The sequence below is a fragment of the Pristiophorus japonicus genome, chromosome 11 (assembly GCF_044704955.1).
Source record: "Pristiophorus japonicus isolate sPriJap1 chromosome 11, sPriJap1.hap1, whole genome shotgun sequence".
Taxonomy (NCBI): domain Eukaryota; kingdom Metazoa; phylum Chordata; class Chondrichthyes; family Pristiophoridae; genus Pristiophorus; species Pristiophorus japonicus.
The window spans coordinates 56,546,255-56,570,879 of record NC_091987.1 but is presented as its reverse complement, the minus strand read 5'-3'; the positions used below and the strand labels follow the sequence as shown (position 1 = coordinate 56,570,879).

The following is a 24,625-nucleotide window of genomic DNA, read 5'->3' as shown; positions in this document are numbered from 1 at the left end:
TTTTCCCCTTCCAACCCTCTCAGTTCAAGCTATCACTCCTTTACCCTCCAGGTAGTGGTAATACACTTCACTCCCCTCAGTTCTTCCCACCACTCCCTCCCCTCGCCCCCACCCCCCACCAGCCTTGCCATTAATGCTGGCATTCGCTCTTCGTTTCTCATCAGTTAATGCTGGTGTTCTCCATCTTTCATCATCCTATGCACAACCTCTCTCCCCATCAATTCCATCCATTTCCCTTTTCCCTTCAATGAGATCCATTGTCCCCCATCCTAAGAACATTGGAAATAGGAACAGGAGTAGGCCATACTGCCCCTCGAGCCTGCTCCGCCATTCAATAAGATCATGGCTGATCTGATCACGGACTCAGCTCCACTTCCATGCCTGCTCTCCATAACCCTTTACTCCCTTATCACTCAAAAAATCTGCCTATCTCCACCTTAAATATCTTCAATGACCCAGCCTCTCCACAGTTCTCTGAGGCAGAGAATTCCATAGATTTACAACCATCTGAGAGAAATTCCTCCTCATCTTAGTTTTAAATGGGTGGCCCCTTATTCTGAGACTATGTCCCCTAGTTTTAGTTTCCCCTATGAGTGGAAATATCCTCTCTGCATCCACCTTGTCGAGCCACCTCATTATCTTATATGTTTCAATAAGATCACCTCTCATTCTTCTGAACTCCAATGTGTATAGGCCCAACCTACTCAACCTATCTTCATAAGTCAACCCCCTCATCTCTGGAATCAACTTAGTGAACCTTCTCTGAACAGCCTCCAATGCAAGTATATCCTTCCTTAAATACAGAAAGCAAAACAGTACACAGTACTCCAGGTGTGGCCTCACCAATACCCTGTACAGTTGTAGCAGGACTTCTCTGCTTTTATACTCCATCCCCCTTGCAATAAAGGTCAACATTCCATTTGCTTTCCTGATTTCTTGCTGTACCTGCATACTAACTTTTTGTGTTTTATGCACCAGGACCCCCAGATCTCTCTGTACTGCAGCACTTCGCAATTTTTCTCCATTTCAATTATAATTTGCTTTTCTATTATTTCTGCCAAAGTGGATAAACTCACATTTTCCCACATTATACTCCATCTGCCAAATTTTTGCCCACTCATTTAGCCTGTCTATATCCCTTTGCAGATGTTGTGTCCTCCTCACAATTTGCTTTCCCACCCAACTGCAAACTTGACTACATTACACTCAGTCCTTTCATCCAAGTCATTAATATAGATTGTAAATAGTTGAGGCCCCAGCACCGATGCCTGCGGCACCCCACTAGTCACTGTTTGCCAACCGGAAAATGACCCATTTATCCTGACTCTCTGTTTTCTGTTAGTTAACCAATCCTCTATCCATGCTAATATATTATCCCCAACCCCGTGAGCTTTTTTCTTGTGCAGTAACCTCTTATGTGGCACCTTATCGAATGTGTTCTGGAAATCCAAATACACCACATCCACTGGTTCCTCCTTATCCACCCTGTTCGTTACATCCTCAAAGAACTCCAGAAAATTTGTCAAACATGTTTTCCCTTTCACGAAACCATGCTGACTCTGCTTGATTGAATCATGCTTTTCCAAATGTCCTGCTACTGCTTCCTTAATAATGGACTCCAGCATTTTCCCAATGACAGATGTTAGGCTAACTGTTAGGGTCTCTTAAGACCCTAGGATGTAAGCCATCAGGTCCAGGGTACCTGTCGGCCTTTTGTCCCATTATTTTACCGAGTACTACTTCATTAGTGATAGTGACTGCATTAAGTTCCTCCCTACCTATAGCCCCTTGATTAACCACTATTGGGATGTTTTTAGTGTCTTCTACCGTGAAGACAGATACAAAATATTTGTTCAATGTTCTGTCATTTCCCTGTTCTCCATTATTAATTCCCCAGTCTCATCCTCCAAGGGACCAACATTTATTTTAGCCACTCTTTTCCTTTTTATGTACCTGTAGGAACTCTTTCTATCTGTTTTTATATTTCATGTTAGTTTACTTTCATAATCTATCTTCCCTCTCTTAATCATTTTTTTAGTCGTTCTCTGCTGGCTTAAAAATTTTTCCAATCCTCTGGCCTCCCAGTAGTCTTGGTTACATTGTATGCCCTTGTTTTCAGTTTGATACCTTCCTTTATTTCCTTAGTTAGCCACGGATGGTTATCGCTTCTCTTACAATCTTTCCTTCTCATTGGAATATATTTTTGTTGAGAGTTATGAAATATCTCCTTAAATGTCTGCCACTGCTCATCAACCGTCCCACACTTTAATCTATTTTCCCAGTCCACTTTAGTCAACTCTGCCCTCATACCTTTGCAGTCTCCTTTATTTAAGCTTGGTACCCTGGTTTGAGAACCAACTTTCTCACCCTCCAACTGAATTTGAAATTCAATCATGTTATGGTCACTCATTCCTAGAGGATCTTTTACTACAAGATCATTTATTAATCCTGTCTCATTACACAGTACCAGATCTAAGGTAGCCTGCTCCCTGGTTGGTTCCGCAACGTACTGTTCAAGGAAACTATCCCGGATACATTCTCAAGGCTTCTATCCAAGTTCTGCTGCTCATGGACTTGAGTGGGGAACCTCTCTCCTTAACATTCCTCCTGCAGCTAAAGTCAGTGATTCTCCCTGTATGCTTTAACCAAGAACTTCTCACGAGAATTCCCATCTACAATGTACAGCAGCTACGATTGCTGCCATTAGCAGCATCAATAAGAGAGGAGCCCCGGTCTGGTCCATTTGTAGCTGTACTCAGATCGAAGTGGGGGGCCGAGAACCAGAGCAGTGGCAGTACTGATTGAAGTAAGCTTCATTTACTCTGATTTTTATCAACAAATACTGACATAATAACCAGTCCTCAAAATACTGTCTGTCAGCGTGAAGTGCAGATGGTTGGCATATATGCAAAATTTTACCATAATATACAGCACAGAACAAAGCCATTTGACCTTGCTCCTTACTATCAACCTGTTTTGTATTTATGGTTTGCCAGTGCTAATGCCTCATACAACCTTACAGTTATTTCATTGCATCTTATCCGTACCTACATTTCATCTGGGCACAGATTCAAACTGCAGCTTTCGATTGAAAGCCTTACCACACTTACATCTTCCAAGGACTTCACGTACTAAATAATAGTATCACAAATATTATCATCATAGGCAGTCCCTCGGGATCGAGGAAGACTTGCTTCCACTCTTAGTGTGAGTTCTTAGATGGCTGTACAGTCCAATACGAGAACCACAGTCTCTGTCACAAGTGGGACAGAAAGTCGTTGAGGGAAAGGGTGGGCAGGGAGCCTCGTTTGCCACACGCTCCTTCCGCTGCCTGCGCTTGATTTCTGCATGCTCTCGGTGATGAGACTTGAGGAGCTCAGCGCCCTCCCGAATGCACTTCCTCCACTTAGGGCGGCCTATGGCCAAGGACTCCCAGGTGTCAGTGGGGATATCGCACTTTATCAGGGAGGCTTTGAGGGTGTCCTTGTAACGTTTCCTCTGCCCGCCTTTGGCTCGTTTGCAGTGGACGAGTTCCGAGTAGAGCGCTTGCTTTGGGAGTCTCGTGTCTGGCATGCGAACTATGTGGCCTGCCCAGTGGAGCTGATCAAGTGTGGTCAGTGCTTCAATGCTGTGGACAAGGACGCTAATGTTTGTGCGCCTGTCCTGCCAGGGGATTTGCAGGATCTTGCGGAGACATCGCTGATGGTATTTCTCCAGCGACTTGAGGTGTCTACTGTACATGGTCCACGTCTCTGATACATACAGGAGGGCGGGTATTACTATGGCCCTGTAGACCATGAGCTTGGTGACAGTTTTGAGGGATTAATCTTCAAACATTCTTTTCCTCAGGTGACCGAAGGCTGCACTGGCGCACTGGAGGTGGTGTTGGATCTCATCATCAATGCCTGCTCTTGTTGATAGGAGGCTCCCGAGATAGGGAAAGCGGTCCATGTTGTCCAGGGCCATGCTGTGGATCTTGATGTTTGGGGGGCAGTGCTCTGCGGCAAGGACAGGCTGGTGTAGGACCTTTGTCATACTAATGTTTAGCGTAAGGCCCATGCTTTCATACGCCTCGGTAAATACGTCGACTATGTCCTGGAGTTCAGCCTCTGTGTGTGCATAGACGCAGGCGTCGTCCACGTACTGTAGCTCGACGACAGAGATTGGAGTGGTCTGGGAGACGGTGAAGGTTGAACAGCTTCCCACTGGTTCTGTAGTTTAGCTCCACTCCAGTGGGGAGCTTATCAACTGTGAGGTGGAGCATGGCAGCAAGGAAAATTGAGAAGGTTGGGGCGATGTCGCAGCCCTGCTTGACCCCGGTCCGGACATCAATTGGGTCTGTGATGGATCTGTTGGTAAGGATCACGGCCTGCATGTCGTCGTGGAGCAGGCGGAGTATGATGACGTACTTTTGGGGGCATCCGAAACGGAGGAGGATGCTCCATAGACCCTCACGGTTGACAGTGTCAAAGGCCTTTGTAAGGTTGATGAAGGCCATGTATAAGGGCTGGCGCTGTTTCCTGCATTTTTCCTGCAGCTGTCGCGCTGCAAAAATCATGTCCGTTGTGCCCCGGAGGGGACGAAATTCACACTGTGACTCTGGGAGGAGCTCCTCGGCCACGGAGAGAAGACGATTGAGGAGGACTCTAGCGACAACTTTCCCAGTGGTTGATAGCAGGGAGATTCCTCTGTAGTTGCTGCAGTCGGACTTGTCCCCTTTTTTAAAGATGGTCACGATCACTGCATCTCTAAGATCTCCTGGCATGCTCTCCTCCCTCCAGATGCGAGAGATAAAGTCGTGTATTCACGCCAGTCATGCCTCTCCACCATACTTCAATGCCTCAGCAGGGATTCCATCCGCTCCTGTAGCCTCAAATATAGTCACTTACTGACAGCCAGGATGAGCTTGAGGTTGGACATATCGCAGCCATCAGTGACCATTGTGATTTGGGAAATGCAGCACTGTGATAATATCAGGTAGCTGTATCATGCTATTCAGTGGGAAAGGAGATGAAAGTGCCGGCCATGGTTGGCAAACAGTGACTAGTGGGGTACTAAAGGGATGGCTGGGGCCTCAACTATTTACAATCGATATTAATGACTTGGATGAAGGGACCGAGTGTAATGTAGCCAAATTTGCTGATGATGCAAAGATGGGTGGGAAAGCAAATTTTGAGAACACAAAAAATTGCAAAGGGAAAAAGACAGGCTAAGTGAGTGGACAAAAAATTGGCAGATGGAGTATAATGTGGGAATATGTGAGGTTATCTACTTTGGCAGAAATAATAGAAAAGCAAATTATAATTGAAATGGCGAAAAATTACAAAGTGCTGCAGTACAGAGACACCTGGGGTCCTTGTGCATGAAACACAAAAAGTTAGTATGTAGGTACAGCAAGTAATCAGGAAGGCAAATGGAATGTTGGCCTTTATTGCAAGGGGGATAAAGTATAAAAGCAGAGAAGTCCTGCTACAACTGTACAGGGTATTGGTGAGGCCACACCTGGAGTACTGTGTACTGTTTTGGTCTCCGTATTTAAGGAAGGATATACTTGCATTGGAGGCTGTTCAGAGAAGGTTCACTAAGTTGATTCCGGAGATGAGGAGGTTGACTTATGAGGATAGGTTGAGTAGGTTGGGCTTATACACATTGGAGTTCAGAAGAATGAGGGGTGATCTTTACTTATAAGATAATGAGGTGGCTCGACAAGGTGGATGCAGAGAGGATATTTCCACTCATAGGGGTAACTAAAACTAGGGGAAATAGTCTTAGAATAAGGGGTCACCCATTTAAAACTGAGATGAGGAGGAATTTCTTCTCTCAGAGGGTTGTACATCTGTGAAATTCTCTGCCCCAGAGAGCTGGGTCATTGAATATATTTAAGGCGGAGATAGACAGATTTTTGAGCGATAAGGGAGTAAAGGTTTGTGGGGAGCGGGCAGGGAAGTGGAGCTGAGTCCATGATCAGATCAGCCATGATCTTATTAAAGGGCAGAGCAGGCTCGAGGCTCCAAATGGCCTACTCCTGCTTCTATTTCTTATGTTCTTATTAAATAAAAACAAAGAACACATAATGATTTTAGTTCAAATTTGCAGCATGCACAATTTGTCTCTTTACCTCAGGTTTTCCAGAAAATAGCTCCACTCTCCTTATAATAAGCAAATGATTATATGCTAAGAGGTTTATAAGGTCTTTCCCTCTCAGTGTTCCTTGGTCTGTACCTGTTTGCGCCTATACAGATTTCAACCTCTCGCTTCTGTTTTGTAACAGATGGAGGAAGCAGCATAACTGCAGTTTACCCTATAGAATATCAGATGATAAAAGTTCACAAACTTGACAGGTTCTGGTGACAGAACTGTCTATTCTTTGGAAACTAAGCAAAGACACGGGCCTCATATTTGTCTGTTACTGGATGAGCCTCCCTCCCTGCAGTGCGTTGAGATTACACATCCATTACTCAAATGTCTTGCTGTGTAAACTGAACAGATTTATATCCACCACTGGTTGAGTTCAAAGTTCAGTATTTTTGTGTGTAAACTCTAAAGAGCTATGTTGAAATTACAACAGAAAGTGATGTTCTCAGGATTGCTGGAGTTATGTTCACAGCCTGTTGGTATTAAATTGGAAACTTCAAACTTGTCAAAATGTAGACCAAGTGCTCTCACACTCAGCCTCCTGATTATAAGCACCCGCCTATTTAAAATAATTGATTAGTGAGTGCATTGAACCGCATCCAAAGGAATTTTTACACAAACACATTAAGCAGTGCGCCACTGGAGGAAGTTATACTCGTGGGGGGAGATTCTTTGTGTCTCTGCCACCCCATTCTTCCAGCGTGAATGGGGCGGGAGTACACAAAAATAGTTAAAGCTGACTGACTTCCCACTCAAGCCCCGCCAGGTGTCGTTTTCGAGTGGGCCTCAATTTAGATAGCTAGCATTCCCACCGGAAAAAGGCAAGAGCCTCATTGTTCCATGCAAATCGGGATTCTGCGATGTCTTTAGGACCCTGATGCCATTTTCATCCTCGGTGGTACAGGGTAGGAAATGGCCAAGTCCAGTGTAAGTTAAAGGGATCACTGGAAGCAGGCCTGGGAATATTATTAGTTTATTGATTTGGCAGTTATGAACTTTCAGAATGACCTGACTAACCCTCCATGCTCCTTCTGCAAAGTCTGATCTGTCCAGCCGTTCCCTTTAAGATGCTGCTGCAGGCCCAATGCTCAGTGGCTTTCCCGTCACATTTCCTGCCCTCCCAAAACCGTGAGCTGCCTGTCAGCACTTCAATTGTGTGAGCAGCATGCCTACTACACTTAAATGAGGCCTAACCATCAAAATGATCAGGCCTCTTATCAGGCTACACTCACCACCAGTTTGATAGATGCCAAAGACCAAAATCAATACTCCACACTTGGATAGAAATGGTTGCATATTTAAAATTACCCCATTGCAGTAATGAGATAAGTAGATATAGTGCTTGCCTGCCAAAATCAAAAGCAGTATATTCCATTCCACTTATTGGTATGTGTGATGATTTTATTTTCATTTGAGTGTTAGGTGGCGCAACCCAAAGAACCATGATCAGCAACTCCGTATTTCAGACTTCATACTAGGGCTTGCTTGTTCACTGCTTGAGGCATGAGTAAATGGGATGTATATTATAAACACATAGAAAATAAAATAATATTTAAAGCATATGCCCAATATTCCACATATTGTACAACTATTAGAGTATATGGATGCCTCTAATGCTTAGTCTACACCTTTTCAAAATTGTTTACTTTCCTAGAAATTAAAATATCTTGGGGATGAAATTCCTCCTATTAATAATTTTACCAAAATACCATTGCGCACTCATGATGACAGGAGGGATTTCATTCCTGCTACCCTGTCAAGTTTCTTCATTCAGATTGATGAATTGTTTTAATTAGTCCAGCTTGTCTGCCATTAGATTCCAGATACTACATCGGATAAAGCAAATTACAATCTTAATGTTAAGAATTTCTGAAATAATTGTTTCATTACACAGCTAGTAACATTTACCATAACTATTAATGAAATATGTATAATATTAACACTGGGCTTTTTATATTTGTTACACCTAGCTTGGGTGGAATTTGAGTAGCTTTAATAGCTAGATAATCAAAATTATTTCTAACATTGAAAAAGTATAAATTTTGTCTGATAGTCTGAATATTTCACAATGTTGGATATGGTCTTTTTAGTCTTACTGATGACTATATAGGTAAGTACAGAATAACTAGGGTATATAGGATTACGTTGCATGAGTAAACTTTGACATTTCAATATAGTCTTTTCACTCAACCAAACATTATTCATCGGAGCAAGAAATGAAACTAAAGCTGTAACAAAAAAGAACCTGCATTAGAGAGCTCCAGTGTGATATTTATAACTGCATTAGTGTCATGCTTTGCTTTGGGCTTGCTTTATATAATAGATGACAAAATGCAATAATGAGTCGAGGGACTGTTTTGATATTTCTGTCTTCCTAGTTTTTTTTTATAACCAAACCTTAGAGAAGTGACAAAGCTTAAAATCTTCCTACTCTTTATTCCTTCCCTTAGCATTAGCAGAAATACCCTTCATTATCTGGTATCTTAAAAACATTTTTTCCCACAGTTCTCTTGTAGCAACAGTACCTTTTCTTAAGTGAAGGATATGACAGATATCCTCATTAGAAGAGCTGCTGTCAGCTCAGCAGAGTTTGCTGGAATATTCCAAACATGGATAATGTTGTCATTATGCAACATTATTCCGGTGAAAATCAATACCAACAATATTTAACTATACATATTGCAATATGTCAAAAATAGGTAGAAAGTAGAATATTGACAAAATAGCTCTATGTTTGTTTTAGATCCAGGAGCTCGAGAGTTCATACAGTTTTGACAGTCTGTCCTTTCACTTCTAGGATTTGGTTTCAATTCAGTCATGCAGAGAGGATAAAGATCTCCTCTGGCTCATGGGTGTTGAAGGTCAGCAGTGAAATGAGTTTAAGTATTCTCAATCCATCTTCTATTGGGCAGAAATCCACAGACAAAGCTATTCTGAATTCAGCTCTTTAAATGAAATAGAGTGGGTATCCTAGACAGGGTTTTTGAAAAGCATTTGATAAAGTACAACATAAGAGATTTGTGACAAAGGTAATGACACACAGAATTAGGGGAAAGGTGGCCACATGGATAGAGAGATGGTTTGAGGGCAGAACGCTAGGCGTAAGGGCAAAAGGAAGTTTCCTAAACTGGAAAAATGTAGTGAGTGGCATTCCACAACAATCTGTGTTGGGGTAGGTTGTGTTAATATAGTTAATAATACACCCAGAAATGATCAATATTGAAATTTGTTGATTACATCAAATTGGGAGTACAGCAGATTATGACAATTACTGTGAAGGGCTGCAGGAGGATTGTGACAAGAAATTGATCGGTGTTTTTTTTTAACTTCTAGTTTGCATTGCTCAAATGCATGTGAGGGGATAAAGCACAGGATCACACCTGGTATTTCACAAAGGAAAAGCCATGAGCTCAGTGATCAGACCAGCTGGCTACAGCGGGATTCCAAAGTGGGAAATGTTACAGGAAACCAGAAAGACAAGTCTCAGGTGCTGCAGATTTCACATTGCATGGCAAGCACACTAGGCCATAAAGAGAAAAATAGTGATTTGCATCTATATAGCATCTTTAATGACCTCAGGATGCCCCAAAGCGCTTTACATTTGAAGTGTAGTTACTGTTCTAATATGGGAAATGCAGCACCCAATTTGCATACAGTAAGCTCCCACAAACAGCACTGAGATAATGAGCACATAATATGCTTTAGGTGTTGGTTGAGGGATAAATATTGGTCAGAACACTGGAAGAAAGTCTTCTTCGAATAGTGCTGTGGGATCTTTTGCATCCCTGAGAGGGTAGATAGGGCATCAATTTTACATCTCATCTGAAAGCCATGGTCAAAAACTGGCTATACATTTAATAATGATAACAAAAATTTATATTGTATTGATTCCTGTCAATGTCGTTTGCATCTAGTAACATGCGAGCTTTTGCCCTGAGGTAACAGAGTCTGCAGAACCATGATCTGACAGATCCTGGCATGCTGATGCCATTGTAAATGTCCCTGTTCTCTGCGATTGATGTTGCTGATCAGTTTCTGCCTGGTGTTCCAGTCTATGACAAACTTCAGAGGAAGGCAATTCATCACAATTACTGTGAATGGCAGAGCATGGAACAAATATACAGATGTTGTATCGCACAGCAAAGAGTACAACCATGTGTGTCTCGAGTTGGTGGCAGATCTATTGAACTGGACATACTCCAAAGATTAACTTAGTTGGAGACTACTGCAGTGCTGTTTGCTGTTAATGATTACACGTGCAAAATCTTATTTGAACATGTTCCTGGCAATTTCCGCATAATGTAAAATGTTAATTTGAACTATCAGCAACTATATAGATGAAAGATTTTGTACATCTAAATGTATTTTGGGCGTAGGGTTCAATGGCATTAAGCCATGTTTAAAAAATGTTTCCGTTAAATCCACAAAAGTTAACCATTTTAACTGCACTCATCCAAACAATCAAATATGATCATTAGGCTGATTTTGCATGTTAATTCCTTAATAATGATGTCTGACTTACAGTTGTTGTATACGCAGCTTCAGGATCATCTTCAAGCACTCTGGAAAGACCAAAATCTGACACTTTGCAGACGAGATTACTATTGACAAGGATATTGCGAGCTGCCAAGTCCCGATGTACATAGCCCATATCAGACAGGTATTTCATGCCAGAGGCTATCCCACGAAGCATGCCCACTAGTTGGATGACTGTGAAATGTCCATCATGTTTCTGCATAATACAAAATTTTGGAAATACCCATCAAATACAAACAACTCATTTTACTATATGACAGGTAACTTCTCTCTATGAATCAATTTGTGAAACAATTTCACTTTAGTTCTTCTTATATTGTTCAGTAATTAAAAAAAATCATTATTGTAACAATGCATAATGGTTTGCCTTTATCGCTTGATCGCATGATTCTTTTCCATAATTCACATCAGCTCAACTCATTTTTGTAGTTTACTCCATATATTTAGCATATATATTGCCATGAATATTTGAGCCTCTTAACTATTTTGCTAAAGGTGATTCTATGTTATTTCCTATTTCCACACACAATGGCCTCAAGTTTCCACACGCTACAAAACGAGCGCCCCTCCGAGCTGGGCGCCCGTTTTTCGCGCCAGAAACGGCACCTGAAAAAAAAACGCGTGATTCTGGAGCGCCCTGCAGCTCCATGGCAGCTTGGCGTGGCGCCCAGGGGGGCGGAGCCTACCACTCGCACCGATTTTGTAAGTGGGAGGGGGCGGGTACCATTTAAATTAGTTTTTTTCCTGCCGGCAACCCTGCACGTGCGCGTTGGAGCGTTCGCGCACGCGCAGTGTGAAGGAAACATTGGCACCCGGTCATTTTTGTAGTTCTTTGTAGCTGTTTAATTTTTGAACATTTTTTAATAAAACCACATTGCCCTTCTATGATCAGCACTGAGGCTTCTTGCAGCATTGAGAAGGCTGCAGGAAGCCTCAGAAGTTGAGGCAGCCGTTTCCCAATGGCCTCTCCCCCTCCTGCCGTCGGAAATGGCTACCTCAACTTCTGAGGCTTCCTGCAGCCTTCTCACTGCCTCCTTCCCCCCCCCGCCCACCGTCAGGAACGGCTGCCTCCCCTCTGCCTCCCGTTCATGGGAACGACGCCACACCGCTGAGCTGACGGCTTCCACCTCAAGTTGAAGGCTGCTTGCTGCCTGCTTACTGCCCCTCCCTCCCCGCCGTTCGCGGGAACGACGCCACACCGCTGAACTGACTGAACCTGCCTGAAGCACTTTCACACAGGTAGGAAGATGGTTTATTTAATCTTTTCTTTGCTTATAAATGTTTATTCAGGTTGGATTTATTTGTATAATATTTGTATAAGTATAAATAAGGATTTATTGTAGAATTTAATGACTTCCCTTCCCCCCCCAAACTCGTTCTGGGCGCCTAATTTGTAACCTGCGCCTGATTTTTTAATGTGTAGACAAGGTTTTTTCAGTTCTACAAAAATCTTCACTTGCTCCATTCTAAGTTAGTTTGGAGTACGTTTTCACTGTGGAAACTTTGAAATCAGGCGTCAGTGGCTGGACACGCCCCCTTTTGAAGAAAAAATTCTGTTCCAAAGTGAAACTGTTCTACCTGACTAGAACTGCAGAAAAAAAAATGTGGAGAATTGCGATTTCTAAGATAGTCCGTTCTCCACCAGTTGCTCCTAAAAATCAGGCGCAAATCATGTGGAAACGTGGGCCCTATAATAGGGCTAGAAGTTGGCCAAATTGCGATAGCACTGTTTTTTGGCGCTATTCGTGTTTAACGACTTTTTTTCCCACCGAAATAACGCCAAAAAATAAACGCCAAAAATTGGCCAAACGTTTTGTAACGTTTGGTGAAGCGATAAAATTGCACCATTTTTGTTCGATGAAACTGAATTTTTCGGTGTTAAAAATGATGCCCATTCTCCGCATGCGCAGAAAATAAAAATTTTTGCCCTGTTTTTGTCTTTCGATCTTTCTGGTTGTTGTTGTTGGTTGGTTGGTTGGTTGTTACTGAAGTGACATCTACAATTAAAAAGTTTAATATTCAAAAATGTGATTAAAGTTACAAAATGAACATTTAGAAAGTTGCACTAAAGTACAACTGTACAAATGCTTAATAAATTTCAAATTATTTTTTCAACTAAACCAAACTTGTGCAGTGTCTCATTCGCAGAATAACGGGGAAATAGTCAACATGGTTGGATACAGTGGGCAGTCAATGATGACCGTGCCGTTCAGCCTTCATGCAAGATTCTTGCAGAGGTGAAAGCTCCACGAGGCTTCCTCCCCTGTCATCCTGGGGGGGGGGGGGTGTTGGTGGTGGCATGAGTGCCTCGTCCTCCTCCTCCTCCCCCCTCTCTCCTGCATTGGTTCTGCAATTCCCTATGGCAAATGTTGTACCTTCATGATGGCTAAGTTGTGTAGCATGCAGAACACCACAGTGAACTCAGCGACCTGCTCAGGGAAGTATTGCAGGCAGCCTCCAGAGTGGTCCAGGCATCGTGTGGTTATGTGGCTGTTATTGTAGCGACGCTCAGCTTCTGTCTGAGGATTGCGGAGGGGGGTGCCAAGTGGCGAGCCTGTAACCTTTGTCCAGCATCCAGCCCTGGGCTTCTGGCTGAGGCTCCATCAGCTGTGTGGAAAGTACTCTCACACAAGATGAAAGCATCATGGATGCTCCCTGGAAATTTTGCATTTACTACCATGATCCGCTGAGTGGTCGCAGACAATCTGTACGGTCAGCGAATGGAATCCCTTTCAGTTTCAGTAAACTTCCGGAACCTGAAGAGGTGCTCGCAGGGCAATGTGGGTACAGTCAATGGCAGCCTGTACCTTGGGGAAGCCAGCAACTTGTGCAAAGCCTACAGCCCTCTCATTCTGTGCCTCCCTGGTCATTGGTAAGCTGATGAATCCTTCCTGCCAACAGTGCAGCAGATGTGTGGCGTGCTGTGAGATGGAGCATATGCTGATACCTGAAAGGAGCCGGGGGCATAGAAGGCAAGTGCCGCAGTCACCTTCACCTCGACAGGCAATGCGGTCTTCCTCACACTTGTCGGCTGTATGTCTGCCTTTCTGATTTGGCATATCTTTGTGACCACCTCTTTTCGAAAGCCTTCTAATGCACTGTGCCTTAGACAGGGCAGGTGTGAGCACTGCTCCCTGAAAACTCGTTGAGGTTAAGGCCTTCTCCCCATTAGTCTGCGACCTCTTTGATTACGCTGGTAATGCTGTCAAATAAGCCTTCTTCCAGGTCACTGCTCGATAGCAAAAGCATCCAGCAATAATGGCATAGATAGCATAGGCCCCATTCTTTTCAATGTCCTTAAATGTGCTTAAAAACAAAATATAAACTCACAAAAACCTCAAAGTGTAAAATGCAGCCTCCCTCTATATACTTTCATTTACTGAACTGTAGCTCTGTTTAAGATGGCGCCGTTAGCGCTGGTGTTGTTGTGAATCTGAAATGGTAAGACCTGCATTTTTTTGGCGATATTTTTGGGTGATATTTAAGAATGCCGCTATTGGCCAATTTTTCAAAAACGGCGATATTGGAGTATTTGACAGCGAGTGACGTCACAAAAACGGTTTCGAAAAAAGGCAGTCGTTATTTTTTAATGCCAGCGTTAAACTACTGGCCTATATCGGAAAATGACGGTAAATTATTTTAACGTCAAAAAAACTTTTATCACCCAAACATTATGTTAAAATGGCGCTATCCTGGCCAATTTCTAGCCCCTAGTGTTTCATTTTGCTAGATATCTTTTTAAACTGTATTTTGAATTCTCTCTACACTGTTTGATTCATTTGGTTAATACAATACAGTAAATAAAATATTGCTGCCAAATTGGAATTGATAATTAGGAACCTCCACTTTATTATAATTCTAAATGTTTTTAATAATAGCCTTCTACAGGTTTGACTTCCCTTATCTGGGACTCCCTTATCCAGTACCACCCCTCGTCCAGCATGATTCCGGTCGCCGGGGGCGCGAGCGCAGAACGCAGCCGACCTCCATCCCGACTTTGGAGCCACACCGACACCCGGTGGAGCCAGGCCGACACCCGGTGGAGCCACACCGACACTCGCTAGGGCCTCGCCGACACTTGGCCCGCTGGGGCCACGCCAGCACTCGACCCGCACTAGCACTCGGCCCGCCAAGGGCCCACCGACATGTCGAGCCTGCCTGGGACACCGACCTCCGCCAACACCCCCCTCCCCCGACCTCGGGCCCGCTGACCTTCCCTCATCCGGCAAAATTCCTTATTCGGCACAGGCCAGGTCCTGAGGGTGCTGGATAAGAGAGGTTCAATCTGTATTATTAAAAATATTTTAATATTAAATATTCTGGGATTGGTAGTTTTTTTGTTAGATAAGGATATCGGGAGATATGGGAAAAAAGGTGGGTCAATAGACTTCTAGTAGAGGTCAGCCATGATCTAATTCAATGGTGGAATAGGCTGTAGAAGATGAATAGCCGACTCCTGTTCCTATGGATCTGGCCCTGCAAAGACTGTTTCCTGGACCTGCCCTTGCAAACATTGCCCTGGATATTAACAGGGATGGGTTATGTAGGCGGGGCTGAACAGTTTCGGTCAGGAAACACGGATATCCAGTGTTCGCCGCCCGGAACTCCGCCTGATTGACAGGCTTGGTTTCCAGTCAGGCGGGGAGGACTGCGGAGGAGGTAGGTCTGATCCACAACCCACGGGGGGGGGGTGGGGGGGAAATCCAACCCCCAACCCCGGGGGATGTGATCCCGGGAGGGTCTGATTCGGCGGGGGCTGGGAGGAGGTGTCTTTTTATGGGGAGGGTCTCATGTGGGGGGTGTGTGTAACTTGGGGGCTGGGGGAAGCACTCCTGCTCCCCCTGGCCCACAAGCAGTGCTTTAAGGGCACGTATCTCCTCCCCGCCCTCCTTGGGCTACCAGGTTTCCCGAGGCTTGGGAAAGCTGGCTCCCACCATAACATATATAAATTGGAAACCCGCGTACCTATCGTCATCATCATCATCCTAGGTAGTCCCTCGGAATCGAGGAAGACTTGCTTCCACTCCTGAAATGAGTTCTTTGGTGGCTGAACAGTCCAATACGAGAGCCACAGACTCTGTCACAGGTGGGACAGATCGTTCCGGTCTGTCGCTGTTGGGGTTGTCCATGAGGGTCCTGACGTTCCAGGTCCCGAACTTCATGTTAACGGAGTGGAAGATGCCTGTGCGTGAGTTCTTTTAATGTGGGGTAGTCGTTGCACACTGGTTTAGCTGAGCAAGGTCTTGATCCAGTGGCAAGGGGATTCAAGACGACTGGAAACCAGGCACTGCTGTATGGGCCTAGTTGCCTACGGCGAGATGTTGGCCACAGGCTCGGCGCTGGGTAGCGCCCTTGGTGGTAAGTGGTCTAAGGCCTGGTTGGGGGCAGGCATTGGGAGGGTCAGTGGCCCACCGGGGTTCAGGGTGGGAGGGCAGGGGGGTCACAGCCATGGAGGGGAATTTTAGAATTTTAGAGGGGGTAGAAAGTTGCCGAGAGCTGGTGGGAGTTGTTTGGAGCGGGGGAGCTCCCTCGGGGCCCACTACCCCAACGGCCATCTTAGTTGGCTACCCGCCCCTTTTCCCGCCTCCATTAAACCTGGAAGTATGCGGCTTGGGGTCAGGGTTCAGATTTTTAAAATTTTAACATCTGTCCCAACCCCAACTCATCCGTATTTGGCTGTCAAAATTCAGCCCATTGTTTCCCACCCTCCTCTCAAAACTTTTTCCAGCCTTCTCCCCCACCCTATGCGGACACTGTTGCTCCCTACATCCTCCCTACTCCACTCTCCCGATCCCCTCTGTGCACCATTTCTATCCTCCTCGCTGCCTTTCCTTTCCTCTTCCATTCCCTAGAACCCTGCTTGTCACAAGTTCTCAGCACATTATTGCCTCAATGAGAATTTTCACTAAGGCTCATATCCTCTCAAAGTCACAGCAAATGTACTTCATGTCAGATTTATGATGGTATTTTTATTTCCATACTGCTGGCGGGGGCCTTGTCACTGGCAATACAAGTAGGAATTTCAGGCATGTAGTGCTCGTGATTTTTTGACCCCAAAAATGAATGATTGTAATATTGTGTGCAGTGTGCACCTGAATCTCTGATTTGTGCTGTTAGTGGACAAGGTGCCCTGTTGGCAGTTCAGACTTGTAAACTTGCCTCATGCACCTGCAGCAGGACAAATAGTTTTGATGAATCTTAGATTTTATTAAAAGTATAATGTGGGACATGATTAAAAACAGACTCCTCCACTTACAAAGAGGATAGATTGCCTTGTGAGATAGTGGGGTTAATTCTACAAGTCGGGCCTGCTGATGTTGAGGCTCCCCGCTGGCAACATGGACTCGTAATATTACCCACAATACACCAGGCACCAGTCCTTTACGGCACATTTCACCTATGGCTGTATTCATACACTTTTATGTATGTGAAAATATTACATTAATATGTTCATTTGACTACTAGTTCCCCATAGTACATTAACTAAAGTACTTATAGCCACAAAGCCATAATACTTGTACAGGTTCGACCTCCAAAATCCGGCAACCTCGGGATCGAGGTCGAGCCGGTTTTTGTGTTTTTCTGGACGTCGGAACGTCTTTTTGACGTCACGAATCCGGAAACATCCGAGCTCAGTTTCGGGTATTTCTGGATTTCAGAACGTTAGAGGTGGGGGAGGGGGAGGGGGTTGCTCCCCGAGGAGCTGTTCAAGTTGCCGGCCCCGTCGATCAGGTCGTCGGGTGGGGCCCCGCCGCCGAGGACCTGAGGACCTGATCGGGCGGGGCCCTGCTGCCAAGGACCTGATCGGGCGGGGCCCTGCTGCCGAGGACCTGATCGGGCGGGGCCCTGCTGCCGAGGACCTGATCGGGCGGGGCCCTGCTGCCGAGGACCTGATCGGGCGGGGCCCTGCTGCCGAGGACCTGATCGGGCGGGGCCCTGCTGCCGAGGACCTGAGGACCTGATTGGGTGGTGCCCTGCTGCCGAGGACCTGAGGACCTGATTGGGTGGGGCCCTGCTGCTGAGGACCTGATCGGGTGGGGCCCTGCTGCTGAGGACCTGATCGGGTGGGGCCCTGCTGCCGAGGACCTGAGGACCTGATTGGGTGGGGCCCTGCTGCTGAGGACCTGATCGGGTGGGGCCCTGCTGCCGAGGACCTGATTGGGTGGGGCCCTGCTGCCGAAGACCTGATCGGGTGGGGCCCTGCTGCCGAGGACCTGAGGACCTGATTGGGTGGGGCCCTGCTGCCGAGGACCTGATCGGGTGGGGCCCTGCTGCCGAGGACCTGATTGGGTGGGGCCCTGCTGCCGAGGACCTGATCGGGTGGGGCCCTGCTGCCGAGGACCTGAGGACCTGATTGGGTGGGGCCCTGCTGCCGAGGACCTGATCGGACGGGGCCCTGCTGCCGAGGAACTGATCGGGAGGGGCCCTGCTGCTGAGGACCTGATCGGGAGGGCCCTGCTGCCGAGGACCTGATCGGGTGGGGCCCTGCTGCCGAGGACCTGAGGACCTGATTGGGTGGGGCCCTGCTGCCGAGGACCTGAGGACCTGATTGGGTGGGGCCCTGCTGCCGAGGACCTGAGGACCTGATTGGGTGGGGCCCTGCTGCCGAGGACCTGATCAGACGGGGCCCTGCTGCCGAGGACCTGATCGGGCGGGGCCCTGCTGCCGAGGACCTGATCAGACGGGGCCCTGCTGCCGAGGACCTGATCGGGCGGGGCCCTGCTGCCGAGGACCTGATCGGGCGGGGCCCTGCTGCCGAGGACCTGATCAGACGGGGCCCTGCTGCCGAGGACCTGATCAGGCGGGGCCCTGCTGCCGAGGACCTGATCGGGCGGGGCCCTGCTGCCGTGGAGGAGCTCCTTGTCTAGCCCGAGGTAGGTGGGATCGGGCAGCCGAGGTAAAGGGGAGGGAGGGGGGCCGGGGCGAAGTCGGGCTGGGGCGAGGTCGGGGCAGGTGAAGTCGGTTCGCGAGGCGGGGGGAGTCCGGATATCGGAACATTTCCGGTTTCCGGACGACCCCGCCACGGATCCGGCCCGGTGTCCAGATTCCGGAACATTCTGGATTCCGGAACTCAGGATTTTAGAGGTCGAACCTCTATTTGAAAGCCAAATCTTCTTTTGTTATGACTTGCATACCTTGGAAAAACACCATTGTGCACTTGACACTATGCAGAACTCCATTTTAAAATTTAATTACAACAAATAAGTCCAGAAATTGTCAATAAATTATCTTTATACTAATCTTTAATCTGTTGGCTATCTCACCCTCAGAAATGAGTCCAGCGATCCATTTTCCATATATTCTACTACTATCATCACTGGCCTACCTGTGGATGCAGCAAAAGAAACAATCAGCACATTACATAAACCACATTTTCCATGACTCCAGAGACCCGAGCACAGGAGTGAGAGTTTACATACCAAAGAGCAGGCTGAATTGCAAATGGATTTTACTGATAAAATATATGTTTTAATTATCAGAAAATGAGATACATAGCCCAAATATTGAATATTAACAAGAAATAAGTTGAATTTTGAGCAGGAGAGCACAAGCACCAATCCAGGCACACTGCCTGGTCCAGACACCACTCCCCCAGACCCCAGCGATGCCCCCCTTGGCCTCGATGTATGAGGGTTTATCACGGTAATTTTTAAAACAAAGTTATCCATTCCAGACCCCCTTGGTAGGGTCCACTTCTGCCCATCTGGAAGCAGGTGTGGTACATCTCAGTCAGTGTACTGACCACCACACATGCTCCATTCTGAATGAGCAGGAAAATGGGAAACTCACGACTCGGAGCTTCCGCCCTTTACAAGGTATGCTGGAAAATTGTGGAAATGCTGTACACCCAGTGTGGGCAGGTCCCTGCCATTTACCAGTGCATTCTGCTGGTCTTCTGCTGGAGTTACAGTCGGAGACCATGGTTTTTCGGGGCCAATAAATCATATTTTATCATTAGTTTCACTGCATTTGAGTGAGAGGTCTGCATATTTCTCTCCCTTCCCAAGCATGCACATGGGACAGGGATAATCAGATGGAATGTATGCAACAAGAAGTCTGTGTTCACACAAGGTGACAATGCACAACTCCCCTTGATGTGATTTGGAAAAATATGAAGGGTAACAACTAAAAGCATTTTTCTATTCTCATGCTAAGCATAGTCTAAACATTCCTCTGTCAATTTGAATTCAAACCGCAACAGAAAACTTAAGAATATTTAACATTTAACAGGTTATTGTAGATATGCTGCAGCTGAATTCTTGAGAATACATTCAGGTTTCTTTATGTAAAAATATGCACCATTCTTTAAATAGAACTGTACTTTTAGAATTCACAGCCAACCTTTGTTTGAAAAGGCTCTGATTTTAGGCAGTGCCTTGCATGCCTCAATTATTAATGGGATTGACAGTAATTGATAAATCTCTCCTGATATCATCCTTTGAATTCCTTTCTCTGACATAGCAGTGTTGTTTCCATAAAATGGTTTGTGTACACCAGTCTCTCATCAGCAGATGTTCATAAAACAAAAGTCATTTGAAAAGCTGGTTGGTAAAGCAACACAACCCAGATAAATATCGTTTTTTAAACACGATACTTTTTAATCAGTTGAGATGTAAACATCAATAAGTACACAAATATAAAAATAATTAGGCAGGATCTGTAAAATTTTCTTTTACGGAGAGAATTTTGGAGCCTTATCTGGGACACAGCAGTTGAGAATAAAGTCATTACACATAATGTTAAATTTGAACAGACATCTATTATCCCTGAGGGTGGGGTTGTTTTTACTTTCATCTTTCAGTTCTTGCTTATGTTATTAAACAGCTGTCGGGGTTTTGCTTTCTCTCAATATGAATATCATAATCAGTGAAACCTGAGAACTAGCACAGTACCTGTCTCTAGTGATAAGGAAGACTCCAGTGAAGAGCAATGCTGTCAGGTTGAGGTAGTTAGTGCTGCGGAACATATGGTGGCTGCACCTATTGAGCTCTTCTGCTTTAGAGCTCTATCTTTAACCTGCCGCAGGCATCCCCTTTCTCCTCCCTCCCACTTCTCTCCGCACCCTCCCCCCACCCCCATTCTTTCTTTTGCACCGACCACAGCTTTTTGCCTCCAACAGAGCACAACTTGTCTTAACTTCACCTGTAACACTGTTATCCTGCTTCCCTCCTGACTTATTGTCTAACCTCCACCGACAATTGAGGACCTCACACCTGACTGTCATTAACTGGAGTCACACCGAGCACAAAGGAAGATGGCTGTGGTTGTTGGAGGCCAATCATCTTAGGACATCGCTACAGGAGTTCCTCAGGGAATGTCCTAGGCCCAACCATCTTCAGCTGCTTTATCAATGATCTTCTCTCCATAATAAGGTCAGAAATGGGGATTTTCGCTGACAATTACAGTATTCAGTTTCATTCACAACTCCTCAGCTAATGAAGCAGTCCGTGCCTGCATGCAGCAAAACATGGACAACATTCAGGCTTATGCTGATAACTGACAAGAAACATTCACACCACACAAGTGCCAGGCAATGATTATCTCCAATAAGAGAGAGTCTAATTGTTGTGTATGGAGAAAGAGTCAGACTGAACACTGTGTGCTCAAAGTGAAGTGTGACCTTAGTCTTTTATTGCAGGTCTCCAGAGTGCCTCTCCAACCTGTGAAGCCTCCTTAAATACCTGTGCTCCCAAGGGATTATGGGATCCCTTGGGACTCCAGGGGATGAGCCCTGTGGTGGGTAAATACAAGTCCACATATATAACATTGCCCCCCAAAGTCAATAGTGTAACTATTTACAATGTGAGTCGATCTAGGGCTCTTCTTGCCCTAGTTGATCGTCTCGGTGTGAAAGCTGGTATTGTTGAATCATTTGTTGGGCCCTCACTGGGCTGCTGTGCAGCTGGCCTTGCTGGGCTGCCTGATGTGTTGGGCCCTGCAGGGCTGCTGTGGATGATGGGTTCTGCTTCGTGGTCAACCGTGGTGCCGGTTGCCACTGGTGTGTATGTTGGGGGATTAAAAATGGTAGGGTCCAAGGTGGGTTGCTCAGGGTAGTCCGTGAATTTGAGTTTGATTTGGTCCAAGTGTTTCCGGTGAATAAGTCCATTTGAAAGTTTGACCCGAAACACCCTGCTCCCCTTTTTGGCCACGACAGTGCCGGGAAGCCACTTGGGACCTTGTCCATAATTTAATACAAATACAGGATCATTGATTTCAATTTCGCGTGACACATTTGCGCTATCATGATATCCACTTTGTTGAAGCCGCCTGCTCTCTACCTGTTCATGTAGATCAGGGTGAACTACCGAGAGCCTTGTCATAAGTGCTCTTTTCATGAGCAGTTCAGCAGGTGGGATCCCAGTGAGTGAGTGTGGTCTTGTGCGGTAGCTAAGCAGGACTCGGGATAGGCGAGTCTGCAGTGAGCCTTTAGTTACCCTCTTCAAGCCTGGCTTGATGGTTTGCACTGCTCTCTCTGCCTGACCATTGGATGCTGGTTTAAACGGGGCAGATGGGACATGTTTGATCCCGTTGCGGGTCATGAATTCTTTGAACTCAGCACTGGTAAAACATGGCCCGTTGTCGCTCACCAGGACATCGGGTAAGCCGTGTGTGGCAAATATGGCCCGCAGGCTTTCAGTAGTGGCAGCGGACGTGCTAGCCGACATTATCTCACATTCAATCCACTTGGAGTACGCGTCTACAACCACAAGGAACATTTTACCCAAGAACGGGCCTGCACAGTCGACGTGTACCCTGGACCACGGTTTGGAGGGCCAAGACCATAAACTTAGCGGTGCCTCCCTGGGTACATTGCTTAACTTCGAGCACGTATTACATCTGTGAACGCAGGACTCTAAGTCTGCATCGATACCGGGCCACCACACATGGGATCTGGCTATTGCTTTCATCATTACGATGCCTGGGTGGGTACTGTGGAGGTCATTGATGAAGGTGTCTCTGCCCTTCTTGGGGACCACTACTCGATTGCCCCACAGAAGGCAGTCTGCCTATATAGACATTTCATTTTTGCACCGCTGTAATGGCTTTATCTCTTCCTGCATTTCCACTGGGACACTGGACCACCTCCCGTGAAGCACACGGCTTTTGAGTCGAGATAATAAGTGTCACGTATTTTACATTATTATATATAACTGTATCCTAACATGCTATACATGACTGTAATAACATATGACCTGTAACCACCAGCATACCTTGCCACCAGGGGTGCACTTGCAAGAGACAGGTATATAACGACAGGTCTCAGGCAAGTTCAGCATTCCAGAGCTGTGAAATAAAGGTGCAGGTCCAGAGTGACCTTGACTTCACTACATGCCTCGTGTGAATCTGTACTGAGGGGACAGGACTTTACAATAAGGGTCCTGGCTTGTCCAGGTTTTGATCTGCCAGGCAGTGACGGATGATTGGTCACTCTCAAATGCTTCCATAACCATGGCTAGATCTCCGGGCTGCGCCATTTACACCCCCGTGGTGGGCAATGGCAGCCTACTGAGACTATCGGCGCAGTTTTTTGTGCCTTGCCTGTGGCGAATGGCGTAATTGTACACAGACAATGTGAGCGCCCATCTCTGAATGCGGGCCGATGCGTTGGTATTTATCCCTTTACTCTCGGAAAACAGTGATATAAGTGGCTTATGGTCAGTTTCTAATTCGAATTTTAGCCCAAACAGGTATTGATGCATTTTCTTTACCCCACAGACACACGCTAACGCTTTTTTTTCAATCATGCTGTAGGCTCTCTCAGCCTTAGACCGACTCCTGGATGCATAAGCAACTGGTTGCAGTTTCCCAAAATCATTAACTTGTTGCAATACACACCTGACGCCATATGGCGACGCATCACATGCTAGTACCAAACGCTTACATGGATCATACAACACAAGCAATTTATTTGAGCATAACAATTTTCTCGCTTTCACAAAGGCATTTTCTTGGCTTTTTCCCCAAACCCATTCACCCCCTTTTCGTAGTAAGACGTGTAGCGGTTCTAGCAGGGTGCTGAGACCCGGTAAGAAGTTACCAAAGTAGTTCAAGAGTCCCAGAAACGACCGCAGCTTCGTCACGTTCTGTGGCCTCGATGCGTTCTCCATTGCCTCCGTCTTCACGTTGGTGGGCCTGATGCCATCCGCCGCAATCCTCCTTCCCAAGAACTCCACTTCAGGCGCCAGGAAAACGCACTTTGAGCGTTTTAACCTGAGCCCCACGCGGTTGAGTCGGCTAAGAACCTCCTCCAGGTTCTGCAGGTGCTCGACTGTGTTCCGACCTATGACCAAAATGTCGTCCTGGAAGACCATGGTGTGCGGGACGGACTTCAGTAAGCTTTCCATGTTTCTCTGGAATATCGCCACCGCTGATCAGATTCCAAATGGGCATCTGTTATAAACAAAAAGATCTTTGTGCGTGTAGATGCAGGTGAGGGCCTTCGATGATTCCTCCAATTCCTGCGTCATGTAAGCTGAAGTCAGATCCAGCTTCGTGAATGTCTTTCCTCCTGCCAGCGTTGCAAAGAGGTCATCGGTCTTTGGTAGTGGGTATTGGTCCTGCAGGGAGAAACGATTGAGAGTTACTTTGTAATCGCCACAGATTGTGACTATGCCATCTCCCTTGAGGACTGGGACAATAGGACTGGCCCACTCACTGAACTCGATCGGTGAAATGATGCCCTCTTGTTGCAACTGGTCTAGCTCGATCTCTACCCTGTCTCTCATCATGTACCGTACTGCTTTCGCCTTGCGATGGATGGTCGTGCCCCTGGAATTAGGTGGATGTGCACTTTTGCTTGTTGGAATTTCCCGATGCCTGGTTCGAACAGTGAAGGAAATTTGTTTAAGACCTGGGCACACGAAGTGTCGTCAGCGGGCGATAGCGCTCGGACGTCGTCCCAGTTCCAGCGCTTCTTTCCCAGCCAGCTCCTGCCGAGTAGCGTGGGACCATC

General features: G+C 46.2%; 1 protein-coding gene across 3 annotated transcripts in view; it reads right to left on the bottom strand.

Annotated features, from left to right (window-relative positions):
• The window catches only part of epha6 (eph receptor A6), a 754,048-nt gene that overhangs the window by 31,853 nt on the left and 697,570 nt on the right, over positions 1-24,625 (bottom strand). For all 3 annotated transcript variants that reach the window (XM_070893392.1, XM_070893391.1, XM_070893390.1), the window contains 2 exons: positions 18,936-18,997; positions 10,658-10,867 (listed from right to left, as the gene is read on the bottom strand). In XM_070893392.1, coding sequence (XP_070749493.1) covers positions 10,658-10,867; positions 18,936-18,997 — 272 coding nt within the window. The remainder of the gene's footprint in view (positions 1-10,657; positions 10,868-18,935; positions 18,998-24,625) is intronic.